Source organism: Marmota monax, unplaced genomic scaffold, assembly GCF_021218885.2.
Source record: "Marmota monax isolate L192 unplaced genomic scaffold, Marmota_monax_Labrador192_F-V1.1 WCK01_AAM20220418_F8-fsc00045, whole genome shotgun sequence".
Taxonomy (NCBI): Eukaryota; Metazoa; Chordata; class Mammalia; order Rodentia; family Sciuridae; genus Marmota; species Marmota monax.
Window position 1 is genome coordinate 5,530,146 of NW_026692132.1, and position 15,979 is coordinate 5,546,124.

The 15,979-nt window shown below is 38.3% G+C and overlaps 1 protein-coding gene across 3 annotated transcripts in view; it reads left to right on the forward strand.

The window, feature by feature from the left end:
- The window catches only part of Exph5 (exophilin 5), a 91,647-nt gene that overhangs the window by 12,442 nt on the left and 63,226 nt on the right, over positions 1-15,979 (forward strand). For 2 of the 3 annotated variants that reach the window (XM_046466253.2, XM_046466264.2), the window contains exon 1: positions 3,726-4,053. The exons of the other annotated variant lie outside the window; for it this stretch is intronic. In XM_046466253.2, coding sequence (XP_046322209.1) covers positions 3,935-4,053 — 119 coding nt within the window. In that variant the 5' untranslated portion in view covers positions 3,726-3,934. Of the gene's footprint in view, positions 1-3,725; positions 4,054-15,979 lie in introns of those variants that run through there. 3 annotated transcript variants of the gene reach the window in all.

The following is a 15,979-nucleotide window of genomic DNA, read 5'->3' on the forward strand; positions in this document are numbered from 1 at the left end:
GGACAATCCCCAAAGCCTTGTAAATTTCTCAATATAAAATGTCAGCATAAGGGGCTGGGGATGTGGCTCAAGCAGTAGCGCGCTCGCCTGGCATGCGTGCGGCCCGGGTTCGATCCTCAGCACCACATACAAACAAAGATGTTGTGTCCACCGAAAACTAAGAAATAAATATTTAAAAAAAAAAAAGTCAGCATAAAAATTTCTTAATAGTGTGCTCTATTGTGCCACAACCCAGGGTGGAAGCATGACTCAGTGCTGATGTGCTTTGTGGGATAGGCTTGGTCATTCAAAGTTCTGACCTCAGCCTCTGCTCCCTGTCCATCCTTTGCTGCAAACATGTTATCTAGTCCAGGGTTTTGGCAATCATCTTCAAGCAGATGACTTCCAAATCTACTTCTCCATCCCTGCTTCGAAAATTCTGGTTCTACATTTATCATATTTGTTGGGTATCCCCACATGAAGGAATTGCAGGCACTCCTTGTGTCTAAAACTGAACACCTGATCTCTAGAAAGAGATCGTTTCTGGTACCATCAAATAGACTAATTTCCTTTCAAACACTTGTGAAGTCTTGCATCATCTTTTTGAATCTTTCTTGGGGGGATGGGGAGTATGGTGAGGATTGTACTTAGTGGCAGGCAACCACTGAGCTATATCCTTGGTCCTTTTATTTTTATTTTAAAACAGGGTCTTGCTAAGTTTCCCGGGCTGGCCTTGAACTTTGGGATCTCCTACTGCAGTCCCCTGATTCATTTAGGATTACAGGCATGAGCCTTCACACCAGACTGAATTTTTCTTTCTTAACCCCCTATCTAACAAGTTATTAATTCCAGCTCATATCCTTGGACTACAGCCCTCTTTTCTGCTATCACCGCCACTGCTTTGTTCAGGCCCTCCTCCCCCTTTCTCCAGCATCAGCATAATACAATGGTTTCTTTGCTGCTTTCTTCCCTCTACTCTTCCTTGTCTCCTACTATCAGAGTTATCTTCCCAAAGTTCCATTTTAAATGTATAGTTGTCACCCCTCAAAACTTGTATTGGTTCCTCATTGCTCACACAATGAAGTCCAGAATCTTTAGCATGGTATTCACAGTAAGATCTCAGCCTTTTTCCTCCTTATGTACCATGCATGCTAGCCTACTGCCTCAAAACATTCTTTTTCATTACTGTACCCACCCCACATGGAGTCTTTTTGGAGTTTTTTTTTTTAATTAATTGTTCCATTCATGAAATGTTAATATCACAGATATACTGTATATCTGTCTAGGTATTGTACATTTATCTGTGATCTATACATAAAAAGAGTAAGATTTTGCCCCTATTGAGAATGTATGTTCCAGCCAAAACAGATCATCACTAATCCCTGAATATGTACCTAAATTTTCTATCATCCAAATTTTTGCTCACTCTGACCATTAATCAAAGATGATGGAATAGGAAGATTCCTAGAGTGTACATGGGTCATCCAATGTTCCCCTTGCGTAGAATAGACTTGCATGTCTTCTCTCATCACCCTCTATTTTTTCCTATTGATATCTGACACTTCATGTTGCAACCTAAATAGACTACCCTCTTCTCTGATCTTCTTAGCTAGAACTAGATTAATGTTCATGGAATCTTTTTACTATGTAGTTATATTTCTACTCATGTTTTCTTACCCACTTAATATTATTTATATTATAAACTTTCTAAAGACAATGAGCAGGGCTGGCAGCCCATGCCTGAAATCCCAGCAACTTGGGAGGCTGAGGCAAGAGGATTGCAAGTTCAAGGTCAGCCTTAGCAATTTGGTAAGGCCCTAAGCAATTTGGCATGATGCTGTCTCAAAATAAAATAAAATAAGGGGTGGGGATGTAGCTCAGTGGTAATTGGAGTATTCAATACCTTCATGTAAGAAACACCAGAATATGTTGGTTGAAACTAACCAATATATACTATCAACACTGATATATTGGGAACAGAGTAAAAACTCTTGGGTTCTCATATTTAAAAGCCCCATGTGTATGCCCAATAAATGAATAAATGAACACATGAGAAAAATAGGACACTATATACAAGACACACTCTCAAACCACCATCATTAACATATAAACAATTTTATTTATTTATTTTAATTAGGTATATATGACAGCAAAATGCATTTTGATTCATTGTACACAATTGCAGCATCCCTTTTCATTTCTCTGGTTGTACATGATACAGATTCGCACCATATGTACAGTCAATCATTCATGCACCTAGGGTAATGACATCCATCTCATTCCACCATCTTTCTTGCCCCAAAATACTCCCTCCACATAAACAATTTATAAAGGAACTCTGTGTTGTATGACACTAATGTACATAATTACTATACCCACAGAAAGTTATTTAAATGGCTAGTTTCCCAGACATGTTTTAAATAACGATTAAGAGTTATTTTTGATTTCAGATTCTTGTTAACTGATACAAAATCTTTTGGTTGGAGGGACCGGTGCTATGTATTGAGCCCAGGAGCACTCTACCACTGAGCTATATCCCCAGCCCTTTTAAAGGGTCTCACTGAGTTTCTGAGGCTGGCCTCAAACTTCCCATCCTCTGCCTCAGCCTGGGATTACAGGCATGCACCACAGTGCCGTGGTCAGATATAAAAATCTTTATTGGGTTTATTTACCATGTGAAGAGATGATACATTTGGACATACATTTTATTTTTTTAATGCTTATTCTTACGTTTTAGGTGGACACAATATCTTTATTTTACATTTACGTGGTGCTGAGGATCGAATCCAGTGCCTCGTGCATGCTAGGCGAGTGCTCTATCACTGAGCCACAAACCCAGCCTCTGGACATACATTTTAATGTTAGCAATCATCACCACATCATAAGGTAACCAAATGCAAGCTATTGGGGCAGGAAAGTCCATCTGACAAATTTGTTTTTATGTAGGAAGTGAAGTCAAAAGAAGAGGCATACTTTCTGAAAAGCCTTAACAATTAAAAAAAAAAAAATATATATATATATATATATACACACACACACACACACACACACACGTCTATGGACATTTCCATCATACTTTACTATATCAGAATAATTTACTTTCTAGGAAAGCTATTCCTGTGGTTTCACAGGATTACATTTCGCTTCAGTCAGAGGAGCTTTTCACCATCTCTTTCCCCAGCCAGCGCAGTCTTCCAAAATAACATAAACGGGATTTTTGTTTGCTGAATTTCCAAAATCTGAGGATGACTTCCGTGGGGGCAATGAAGTGGTGGTGGTGGGTTACGAGAGATGACAAGTTTGGCAAATATTCGTTTCCAAGGATACCCTAAATTTCAGCCCTTCTGCCAGGTCTGTCCACAAATGGCTGTTAATGTTAGATTATCTCTTCCTGGTCTCTCAAATAGAGAAACCCTTCCACCAGTTCTAAAGCTTCTACCTGCAATTCTATTTTCTATGAGCTCTTAATTATTGAAAGGGAGAATTAGTTATGAATCTCTTTCCTTTTCACTCCTTCTACAAATCAAGCTCAAGTTTTTAGAGCAAAGAGCAACCACCAAAGCAAATACTCTGGGGCCAACACTTCAGCCTAGGCCTCACTTAGGCAGAATTATGTAGGCTTGTTTGCCTACCAAGTCAGAGAGCAGGTGGGTGGGGGGAGGAGACGAAGCCGGGCCCGCCTCCCTCGAAATGGGATTGGCTCCTTCTCTGCCTTTAGTCGTTCACTTTGCATCTTGGTTGGACAGGTCGAGAGAAACATGTCATTAAGGTGTTGTCAAAATGATCCCTGTTTATGTGGGCCGTTCCCTAGGTTTGTGGCTTTAGATTTTCCAAGGGGCGGACTTATTGACTATGGGATCAAGTTCGTGAAGCCAGTCTTCTGCAGATCTTGAAAAATGCCATCGTAACAGGAGGCGCCAGGGACCTTAAGCGTAAGCCACACACAGTAGAGAAAATGACGAAAGTTCCTCAGGGGTTCGATTTCAGTTTTTTAAGTGAGGAAGAAGCCAGGAAGATCCTTCAGGTGCTGGAAAGAAATGAGGAACTACAAAGAGCAGAGAAGGAGAGGATCAGGTACAGAACTTCCTTCCTCTTTTCCTGGGCGTGGGTCCAGCTGCAGCCCGGGGTCCGCGGCTCTCCTAGCGCCGGGCGTGCGCGGGGTAGGTAGGAGCTTGCGTGGGGCACCTGTCCGTCCAGGGCTGCGCGACGCGGATCAGCGAGCTCCGGGCAGATGCTCCGGGGGCTGAGGGTGGGCAAAGGAAGTCTGCGCGGCGTTTTTCTCTGAAGGACTCTTGGAATGCCTGGTTGGTGCTCTGCAGACCCGGTATCCCAGACGGACTCGGACCCAAGTCTGGGATCCCGCAGGATGGTGGCGCATTCTGCCGTGTGTTCCCAGTGGGTCCCTCGCGACTGTCCTGCCCGGGCTCGGGACACGTGGGCCGTGCTCTGGCGCGCGGGGTCCGGGCGCTATGTGGGCTGCGTGGCCTCGCTGCGCTGGTACTCAGGTGTCTCTTTGGTGGTCTGGGCACCCGGCCTTTTCAGGCAGGTGAAATAATAGGGCGGGGGTGCTATCAAGAGCGGAATCCTGGCAGCTGCTTCCTCTGATGCCCCTTTGCACCAAACCCCAGGGCGGGAGCTCAAGGAACTTGCCAAAGAGAGATTTGTGAGGGTGAACGGGACTTGCACGCGCTGGGTTGGCGGCAGTGGGTGGGTCTCCTTGTGCGTGATGTTGTAAGGAGGAAGTTTCTAAGGAATTTCACTGTTGACCTTACAATAAAATGTAGATGAGGGATTTGTTACTAGCAAAAGAAGTGGGTAATTACCTAGGTTGCAAATTAACCAGTTTTTCTGCTGGGGAAGAACAGGATAAATCCTGGAATGAATTGAAAGTACTTCTCTCACCAGACTTAGATTAGACACATCCAAGGCCTTCTCTAGGTAATTGTGGAAGGGAATTCAGGTCATCACTCTCAGGCCACACAATGTGTGGTGTCCGGTGGAATTTAGAAAGTGGTTTTGTTTGTAATCAACCAACTGGTGATGTGAGTTCTGGATTCTCAATTCTTTCTAGATATCCTCTCCTACTTGCAAAAGTCCTTCAAAGGACACACTTCCAAAAGTCCTTCCAGGACACCCTTCAAATTGGGAATCCCTAATCATTGTAGAACGAATTGGAGTATACTGGGCCCAAATCTCTGTCATTATTCTTTTTCCCTAGACATGACTCTGGAGGAGGAGTGAAATTTGAGGTTTGAGGATATGAATTCATACGTCATACTCTGCCTTTAGGATTATTATTTTATTTTATTGATTGATTTTGGTACTGGTGACGGAACCCAAGGGTGCTCTATCACAGAATCACATCCCCAGCCTGTTTTATTTTTTATTTTGAGATGTAGTCTTGCTAGATTGCCTGAACTCAAAATCCTCCTGCCTCAGCCTCCTGAGTGGCTGGGATTCCAGGCGAGCACCACCAGCCTGACTGTCATACTCTGCCTTTAGAAAAATAGGCTTCATTATTTCCCAAAACAGTATAAAAAGTGTGTCTTCCTGAGAACACTGTGTCCACACCCATGTACCTCTATCCACACAAATGTTCATACACAGCACACAACCACACTTGGAAGTCTGAGGAACTTCAGAAAGGCAATGGAGTTTGACTTCAACACATGCATTCCTGAGGCACTAAGAAACTGTGTTTATTTTAATATGTGTTATTGAAAGTGCTCTTGTTTCTGAAGAGGTGGAGCTTCTTCATTGATGCATTGTATATTTGCAGAAATTGAGAAAATAAGAGGAAGGAAGCATCCTTTCAGGATGCTATTAACTCGGCTTCTATATTCTTAGAAATAGTGATATAATTCATTTTTAATTTTCATTCAAGGGAATTTTGACCATTTATATTTGACCCAATGCTTTCCTTGTTGTGTTTTCTCTGTAGCAGCTCTGGGTGCCCACTTCAGTTGACTTTTGAGGAAACGGAATTTGCACATAGATAGAAAAGGCCACTGGGCTAGGTATTGGAAGGCTGGAACACATTTTCTGATTTCATGATGCTCACATCCTAAATGAGGCATTGACAGAAAAAGCCACATGCTAAGACAAAAATCAACATTGTAACTATTAAACTATTAATAGTTACCCAAACAATTTGATAGATGTCATCATTAAAATACAAAAATAATTTAAGGAAAGCAGATGGTTGGGTCAAGTGCTCAAAACAATGATTTCTAGTACTTTCTTTTTCTCTGTTTAATTCTGGCTCTCCTATCAAATACCCATGTCAGGATGACAGTCTCTGTGGGATTGTTCTGCTCACCTGCTTCAGGCTGACATGCATGGGTCTTAGTAGCAGATACTGACATGCAGAAAGGGCCTGAGGTAACAAGTCAACTTGGCTGTTCTTCTCATTCTCTTGATGTGTATGATCATCATATTTTCCAAATAAAAAATTAGGACACATGACTTACAATTCAAGAGTGTGATTTCAGAGACAGTTCAACAGGCCTATCTGAGAGACCCTGGGGGCCTTTTTACTCTATTGTGAAACAGCTTCAAGATCTCTTGGCTAGGACAATAAGGAAACAAATGGGGAAGTTTGGAAAATTAGCAAGATGGGGGACATCTGATTAACTTGGTTGTACCTGTGATAGATGATAGACTTGAGGTATCTACAAGACAACTAAGAAGAAACATTTCATAATTAGAATATAGGACTGGAAAGTCATGGAGGTCCAGAGATATTCAGAGATTGATACTAAAGCTATGAGAGTAGTTGAGTTCCCCTGCAGGAGACAGCAACCCCTGTCCACCCCCACAGAAATGCACCTGAATACACAGAACTTTCCCCTGGTCTCTCATCTGTGCCATATGGTTCTGGGTCCAGCTTCCTGGGAAAGTATCTGCATTAAATATGATAGTAACATAAAAAGTTGATTCAAATTTTTAAGAAAACCACCAAGATTCGAGTTGATAAATAGGCAAAAATAGAAATAAATCATTCACACTATAAGATAACCAAATGGTAAACAAAACAGATGGGGAAATGTTCACTCCCATGGTAATAAATGAAAGTAATCTTGAGATACCATATTTCCACTATTAAAATGACAGAAAAAAATATTGGTGAGGGTTGTAGTAAAATTGATAGACTCTGCATGTTATTAGAGACCTAAGTTCACTACAGGCTTTATAGTGAGCAATATGACAAAATTTATGAAGATATGTCTTGCCCTTAACTCAGTTGTCCAATTTTTGAATATTTCTCAGTGGGAAACAGAAGTAGAGAAGATGGATGCATCAACACTTATTAAGTGCTGCTTTTTGTGTAAAAATAGTAATTATTGTGCCACTAGTAATAGCTCACACGTATTGGGCCCATACTGTATATTGATCATTGTACTAAACATGTTATACAGATTTAATTTACCCTCCCAATAATCTTTTTAGGTACCCTCTTTATAAATTCCACTTTGCAGATATGGAAACAACCTGCAAAGGTTATATAACTTGTCTAAATTAAGCAGAATTCATTTCAGGTCTATCTCAAAATTATTTTATCTATCAGCATTGAGTAATGCTCATAAGCATTCCTTGGGGTAAGTATTATTAATGAGTTTTTATAGAAGGGAAACATATTTAGCAAGGTTAAGGAACTTGTCCAGGGCCACAGTTCACAAATGGCAAAGCTAAAATTTGAACTGAAATCTGTATGGCTCTAAAATTTGCATTGTTTTTACTCTGTGTGTGTGTGCATGCCCAAGCATGCATATAGAAGTGTATATATACATAAATGTCTATATATAAACACATACACATACATATATTGTGTGTATAATATATGTTCTGTATAATCTGAAAAGCATCTTACTTTTTACAAATCATTGAAAACTACTACTGTGCATTTTTCCCACACATCTTTATCATTGGGCCTCATGAATTGAACTCTGAAACAGAAAGTACCAAAAAATTATCACCTCATCAGCTCACAAAATAGATACAAGTAAATCAAGACTGGTTACTTTTCCCATTGCAGAAAACTTGTAAAGTATCAGTTGGTACAGTGCTTGGTATAATCAAGTTGAAAAACAGCATGTCTAGATTTAGACTGTCTTTCCTCAAAGGTAAGATTACAGTCCAGGATGGTTTTCCAGAATTTATTTGTTTCTGATTGATTTACACTAATGTCCTTGAGCTGTGGAACAGTTCTGAAGGGGACTGTATTTACCCATGTTGTAAAGTGGTTAGTAGCTAATGAAAGCTGAAGTATCCTGCAGAGATTAAACACTAGATATGTACGTTTCCTGTCTCTTCTAGGCTTCTCTCCCAGCCAGTGAAATATGCCTCTAAGAAAGTTTCAAGAGACATTGGACACCAATTTATTGGGCATCTTCTATTTGCCATACACTGTGTTGGCCCTGAGAATACAGCAGAGAATAGAGCCAGATTCTGCCCTAACTGGCCTCAGTCTATGAAAGTTTTTCATTGGTAGTAGGACCTGTGAGATGAAGTGTCCCTATACATATAACTTACCATTAATCAGCCCTATGTGGCCAGGAAAAGTAACCATGAGGAGAATGCCTAGAAGTCATAGGTGTGCCTGAAAGACTTGAGTATTCTGAAACAAGGTATCTGATTAATATCATGTATGTTTCCAACAACATCCAATTAATTAATTCATTTAAACTGAGTGGAGAGTTTTCTTGCATATGTATTCTCTTGCCTAGTTACTCCTGTGGATTGTTCTCTGTGGGCCATACACATGGAACTCCTATAATAAGATACCAGGCTAGGCACAGTGGTGCACGCCTGTAATCCCAGCAGCTCCGGAGGATGAGACAGGAGGATTGCAAGTTCAAAGCCAGCCTCAGAACTCAGTGAGACCCCGTTTGTAAATAAAATACAAAATAGGGCTGGGGATGTGGCTCAGTGGTTGAGTGCCCCTGAGTTCAATCCCCAGTATCCCTCTTCCAAAAAAGATAGCCCATACCTCAAGGTTGGGGAGTAGAGTCCTTTTTAGACTTTATTACTCCATTAACTATTAAAGTCTTTTATGTCTGTTTATCCTCATCTTAAGCCGTCTAAAATAGGAATTTTTATATTCTTTTTCAAAAGCTGACAGTAACAATATTAAAGGCTAACATTTGTTGAGCTCTTATTCTATGCTAAGTTCTTCGTGTGCATTATCTAATTTAATTCTCACAACAACTGAATGAATTAAGGGGTATTCTAATCTCCATTCTACAGAGGATGCAAAGACAGTTCAGTATCTTGTTTGAGATAACACCAGGATCTAGGACGTGTCTGATTTGGGAACACATCTGGATGTGACCGCTGTGTAGGACTGCCTCCTATCGTACAAAAAAGTTGAAGTGACTTTCCTTGCAATGCCCAACTAGCTTATAACAAAACCATAGCTGGAATCTTTTCACTTTAAAACTCTTGCTGTTCCCACTGACCATGAAAATAGAGAACACACAATTCTAGGCACTCATATGCCCAACCTAAAGTCAGAAATGTTATTACTAAGAAAAATGGCACAATATAGATATTAAGGGACAATTTATAGTGTCTGCCTATACAGGGAAAATTTACTTTTTAAAAAGCATATATGCAAAAAAAAAAAAAAAAAAAAAAAAAAAAAGCATATATGCATTGTTTAAGGATATACTCCAAACTGTCAAAATGGTTATCACCTGGGAATATTTCATGACACTCAAACACTTTTATTTCTTACAGTTATCATGTGTTATTTTAAAAAGTAATGATAACTTGTATTTTTTTAAATTAACTTTATTTGCAGAAAACATAACTATTTATATTGAAAATCAGATTGAATCTTTTTTTGTTGTTGTTATTGTATTTTTTATACCTTTATTTAATTAATTTATTTTTATGTGGTGCTGAGGATCAAAGAACCCAGTGCCTCACACATGCTAGACAAGTGCTCTACCACTGAACTACAACCACAGCCCCTACTTGTTTCTTTTTATAATGAGAAAATGCAGAATATTTGGTTATTTTTTGCCTCCATTAATGTCCCTTTAAATAATTTATTTTAAAATGTTTAAATGTTTTTTTGCCCATATCCTTTTCTTTATAATGTTAATGTGTAGATGAGTAAATTGCTTGATTTCTTGTAGTCAAGGACGGTCTCAGGATGAGAGCCTCACACACTTAGTAGGTTCTAAGGACCTAGTGAGAGGGCACTGACTTATTGCTGTGCAGGGAATGCAAAGTAAGGGAAAGAAAGATCTGGGGAAACCTTGCAAAGGACAAAGAAGGTCATCCTGAGGTTAGAAAATATTTTCCTTCTTTTTTTTTTTAAAGAGAGAGTGTGAGAGAGAGAGGGAGAAGAGAGAGAATTTTTCAATATTTATTTTCTAGTTTTCGGCGGACACAACATCTTTGTTTGTATGTGGTGCTGAGGATCGAACCCTGGCCGCACGCATGCCAGGCAAGTGTGCTACCGCTTGAGCCACATCCCCAGCCCTGTTTTCCTTCTTCATCAGCACACATGGTCTTAAAACAGAGAACCATGTGAAGGTCAAAGGAAGGTCAGGTTAAGGTTAGAAAGAAAATGTTCTCCTTCCCTATTAGCGGTCATGGTCTTAAAATCAAGCAGGAGGCCAAGAGCCTCACTAAAGTACTTGCACACATGTGGGTGAATTATGCAGGTCTGTTCTGCAGATTGTTATTTCACAGGCTGTGAAGTTCAAGGGCATAGGCTCACCTCTCTCTCCCTCTCAGGAATGTTTCCTTATTGACATTGTGAATGGCCCTATTAAAAGGCTGTACTTGAAACATTAATTTGGCACACCATAGTAGCCAGCTTCCTCATACCACTGTGTGTTAGCTTTCTAATGATAAAAAAAGAAATAGAGGGCTACAATGACCAAAGCCCCCATCTCCAACAACACACTGTGAGGTTTTATATTACTATCAAGTTTGCCTTGGTTTCAGCTTTTAAAAACAAAGCATTTAACAGCAGTTGAAGGTAGAAGAGATGTAGGGGAGATAGTAAAGGGGAGTGAGTAACCTACTCTGGCAAACACTCTTTTGTTCTGAATCACTATGGTTTGATTTTTTAAAGATATTATTATAGGTTCAAACATTGAGTATATGACCTTTTGAGACTGACCTCTTTAACTCAGTAAAATGCCTTTGGGATTCACACCAGTTGTTATATCAATAATTCATTCCTTTGTATAGCTTATCATTCCATTGTATGGATGGCCATTCATCCCTAGAAGAACATTTGTATTGTTTCCTGTTTTGGATATTGAATAGGGCTGCCACAGACATCTGTGTACAGATGTTTTTGTTTGTTTGTTTGTTTTAGTTTTGCTTTTTGCAGTGTTTTTTGTTTTGTTTTGTTTTTCAGTGCTGGGATCAAACCCAGAGCCTCATAAATAATAGGCAAGCAGTGTAACACTGACCTACATCCCAGGCCTGTGTACAGGTTCGTGTGCAAACATAAGTTTTTATTAGAGTGGAATTGTCAGATTCTTTTTTTTTTTTTTTTACCCCAATCCTGGAGATTGAACCCAGTGCCTTGCATGTAGTGCCTGCCACTGAGCTACATCCCCATTCCCTTTTAAATTTGTTTTGTTTTGTTTTAAGACAGGGTCTTGCTAAGTTGCCCTGTCTGGTCTCAAACCTGTGATCCTTCTATCTCAGTTTCCCAAGTAGTTGGGGTTACAGGTGTGTATCACCATGTTTGGCCATATTCTTGAATTTATAAGAAACTGCCAAAATGTTTTTCCCAATGGTTGTAACATTTTGTATTTCTACCAGCAGTATACAAGAGTTCCAATTTCATCTTAGTTGTTTGTGCTACTATAATAAAATGCTTCAGAATGGATGATTTATAGATACAGAAATTTGCTCACAGTTCTGGAGCCTGGGAAGTCCAACATCAAGGTACTGGCATATTTGGTGTCGAGTAAGGGACCATTCCTCACAGATGTGTCTTTTTTTTTTTTTTTTAAAGAGAGAGTGTGAGAGAGAGAGAGAGAGGGAGAGAATTTTTAAATATTTATTTTTTTAGTTTTCGGCAGACACAACATCTTTGTACGTGGTGCTGAGGATCGAACCTGGGCCGCACGCATGCCAGGCGAGCGCTACCGCTTGAGCCACATCCCCAGCCCACACAGATGTGTCTTGTGTGTGTCTTCACATGATAAAGGAGATAAAAGACCACCTCTCAAGCCTCTTTTACAAGGAAATTAATCGCATTCATGAGGGTAGATCCCTCTTGCCCTAATCACTTTCCAAAGGCCAGACTCTTGATACTGTTACCTTAAGGGTTAGGTTTCAGCATAAGAATTTGGAGAGGACACATACAGTGATTCTTCAATCCTGGCAGTGTTTGTTATTGTCAATATTTTTATTTTATACATTCTAATAAGTCTGTAGTGTTATCAAGTTTTAATTTGCATTTCCCTGGTGACTAATGATGGTAAATGTATTTTCATGTGCTTATTTGCTTTCATAATTTTTTTTTTGGTGAAGTGTCTGTTCAAATTGTTTACATAATTTTTTAGCTTGGTTATTTTCTTACTGTTGAATTTCAAGAGTTCTTTATATATTCTGCTCTAATTCCTTTGTGGAATGTTCAAACATTTTTTGTCTTGCAGTATTGTTGCAGAACAAAAGATTTGCATTTTGATGAAATTCAATAAATAAATTTTTTCCTGTTATGAGTCATGCTTAAGCCCAGATTACAAAGATTTTTCTCCTATGATTTAAAAAATATGTATAATTTAATGTAATAATTTTTATGTAAAGTTTGAGGTTGACTGTGATTTGTTTTATTTTTGCCTGTGGATGCACAATTATCCCAACACCATTTGCTAAAAAGATTGCCTTTCATTGAATTGTCTTTGTATCTTTATAAAATTTTTAAATTTAATTTTATGATTGTTCCTTGCTAGTACCTAGAAACACAGTGGATTTGTGTATTGTTCTTGTGTATCCTACCACTTAACTGAACTTATCAATTCTAGAATGTCCTCTTATTTCTTTTTTTTTCTTTTCTTTTTTTTTTTGTAGAGTTTTTGAGTGATTTTCTATGTAGCCAATCATGTCATCTGCAAATAAAGACTGTTTTATTTCTGCCTTTCTAATAGGTATGTCTTTTATTTCTTTTCCTTGCCTAATTCTGGCTAGGACTAAGCCTTGTTCCTGAGTCTTTCATTATTAAGTATGATATTAGCAATAAGTTTTTTTTAGCTGCTTTGTATCAGATTCTGTTTCTTGTTTCTGAGAGTTATTATCAAATACTTTTTCTGCATCAATTTAACATGGTCATGTGGCTTTTCTCCTTTAGAGAGTTGATACAGTGGTTTATGGTAAACAATTTTAAAATAGCAAACCAGCCTTACTGTTATGAATTGTACTGTATTATCTCATATATATATATATGTATATATATATATATATATGGCTATATGTGTATATATGTAAATATATATATACTTACACATATATTTATATTTTACACACATATATATTTATATACATATATACTTATACACACACACACACACACACACACACACAGGCATGCTGGGGTCCTAAGTTCCAGTACTTCAGAATGTGACCTTATTTGAGGAAAAGGTGTTTACAATGGTAGTTAAGTTAAAATGAGATTGTTAGGCCAGGCATGGTGGTGCATGTGGTGCATGTCTATAATCCCAGCAACTTGGGAGGCTAAGGCAGGAGGAATGCAAGTTCAAAGCCAGACTAAGCAACTTAACAAGGCCCTAAGCAACTTGAGAAACCTGTCTCAAAATAAAAAATAAAAATGTCTGAGAATATGGTTCAGTGGTTAAATGTGCCTGGGTTTGGTCCCTGGTACCAAAAAAAAAAAAAAAAAAAAAAAACCCATGAGATTTTTAGGGTGGGCTCTATCTAATATAACCCATGTTCTTATACTAAGGACATCAGAAACAGAGACAGACAGGCACAATGAAGAATGTCATGTGCAGACTGAGAGACTGGAGTTACACTACCACCAGCCTAGGAACTTCCAGGAGCTAGAGAAAAGCCCTGAAGAGATCTCCTAGCATCTTCAGAGTGAGCAGAGCCCTCCAACCCATGTTTCATCTCTAGGCTCCAGAATTTGGGACCACAGATTTCTGTTCACTCAGTTACTTTGCTTTATTGTGACACTTTACATAGAACATACAGCTCTAGCAAACAAATACACTTACATTCTCAGGATAAATCCCACTCAGCCATGGTGTACTGTAATAACTTTTTACTCAATTTGCTAATATTTTGTTTAGGATTTTTGCATCTGGGTTCATGAGAAATGCTGTGCATACGTACTGGGGATTTAATCCAGGGTGCTTTGCCACAGAGCTATATCCCCACCCCTTGTTATTTTGAGACAGGGCCTCCCTAAGTTGCTGAGGCTGATTTGGAACTTGGAATCCTCCTGCCTCAGCCTCCTGAGTTGTGGGGATTACAGGTGTGCACCACCACACCCAGCTAATTTATTTTGTTCATAATACTTTTGTCTGGTTTTGGTGTCAGGTTAATTCTAACCTAGTTAAGTGAGTTAGAAAGTGTACTCTGGTCTTTTCTGAGGAAAACTGTGTATTTTTCTTCCTCAGACATTTGGTAAAATTCACACAGAAACCATTTAGAACTGGAAGTTTCCTTTTTGAAAGGTTCTCAATGATACATTCAACTTATTTGATACACATAGGGCTAGTCAGGCTATTTCATCCTAGGATGAGTTTGATAGTTTTTGGTTTCTGAGAAATGCATCTATCTTATCTAAGTTGTTAAATATATGTTGTTATAGTGAGTTTCTGCTACATTGTGTATAGTTGAGTCATTTTTTAGTCATTCTGACAATTTCTATCTTTATCTTAGTGTTTATTTAAATCATTTACATTTAATGAAATTATTAGTACATTTGGGTTCAAGTCTACCATTTTATTTGGTTTTTTATTTGTTCCCTTTTTTCATTCCTCTGTTCTTCCTCTCCTGCCTTGTTTTCGGTTACTTTAATCATTTTAAAGTGTTCTTTTAAAATTTATTTCTTGTAATTTTTATAATATATCTTTGTGCAATATTTTGGTGGTTGCTCTAGAGATATATTACATAACCTTTAAAAAATCACTGTTTAATGTTTTCTAGTAAAATTTAGGAACTTAACACTACATATGTGTTTTCACTTCCTAATTTATGTTGTAATTATTTTATATATTAGAACTAGATACATTGGAAATCCAAGAAATGATATTACAATTTTTGCTTTTAACCTTCAAATAAAGAACTCAAAAGCAAGACAGACTGTTGTGCAATTCTCTATCTATGAGTTTCTCATCTGGGGAGTCAACCAACCTAGTCAATATATATATATTTGGATCAGAAACATATATATATATATGTATGTATATGTATATAAATTAAATAATAAATAAAATAAATTTAATTAAATATAAATATTTAATATTTTTGAAGTGGTAGGGATTGAACCCAGGGCTTTGTGCTTAGTAAGTGCTCTACCACTGAGCTACATACACTCCCAACTCATATAACAAAAATGTTTGAGAAAAAGCTTGTATTTGTACTGAACATGTACAAACTTTTTTCTTGTCACTATTCCCTAAATAATATGTTGTAACAACCATTTACTTAGCATTTACATTGTGTTATTAAGTATTATAAATAATCTAGAGACGATTTAAAGTAAATGGGAGAATATGTAGGCTATATGCAATTACTATACCATTTTACTTTATTTGTGTATTTTTATGTGGTGCTGAGGATGGAACCCACTGCCTTACATGTGCTAGCCAAGCGCTCTACCACTGAGTTACAGCCCCAGCCCTACTATGCCATTTTATATAAAGACTTGTGCTTCCAAGGGATTTTAGTATTGGCAGGAGTCCTGGAACCAATCCCCCACCAATCCCAAGGCAACTGTATTTAGGTTTGATATTTATATGGCTCTTTCTCCATTGCAGATGTTCTAAGTTTC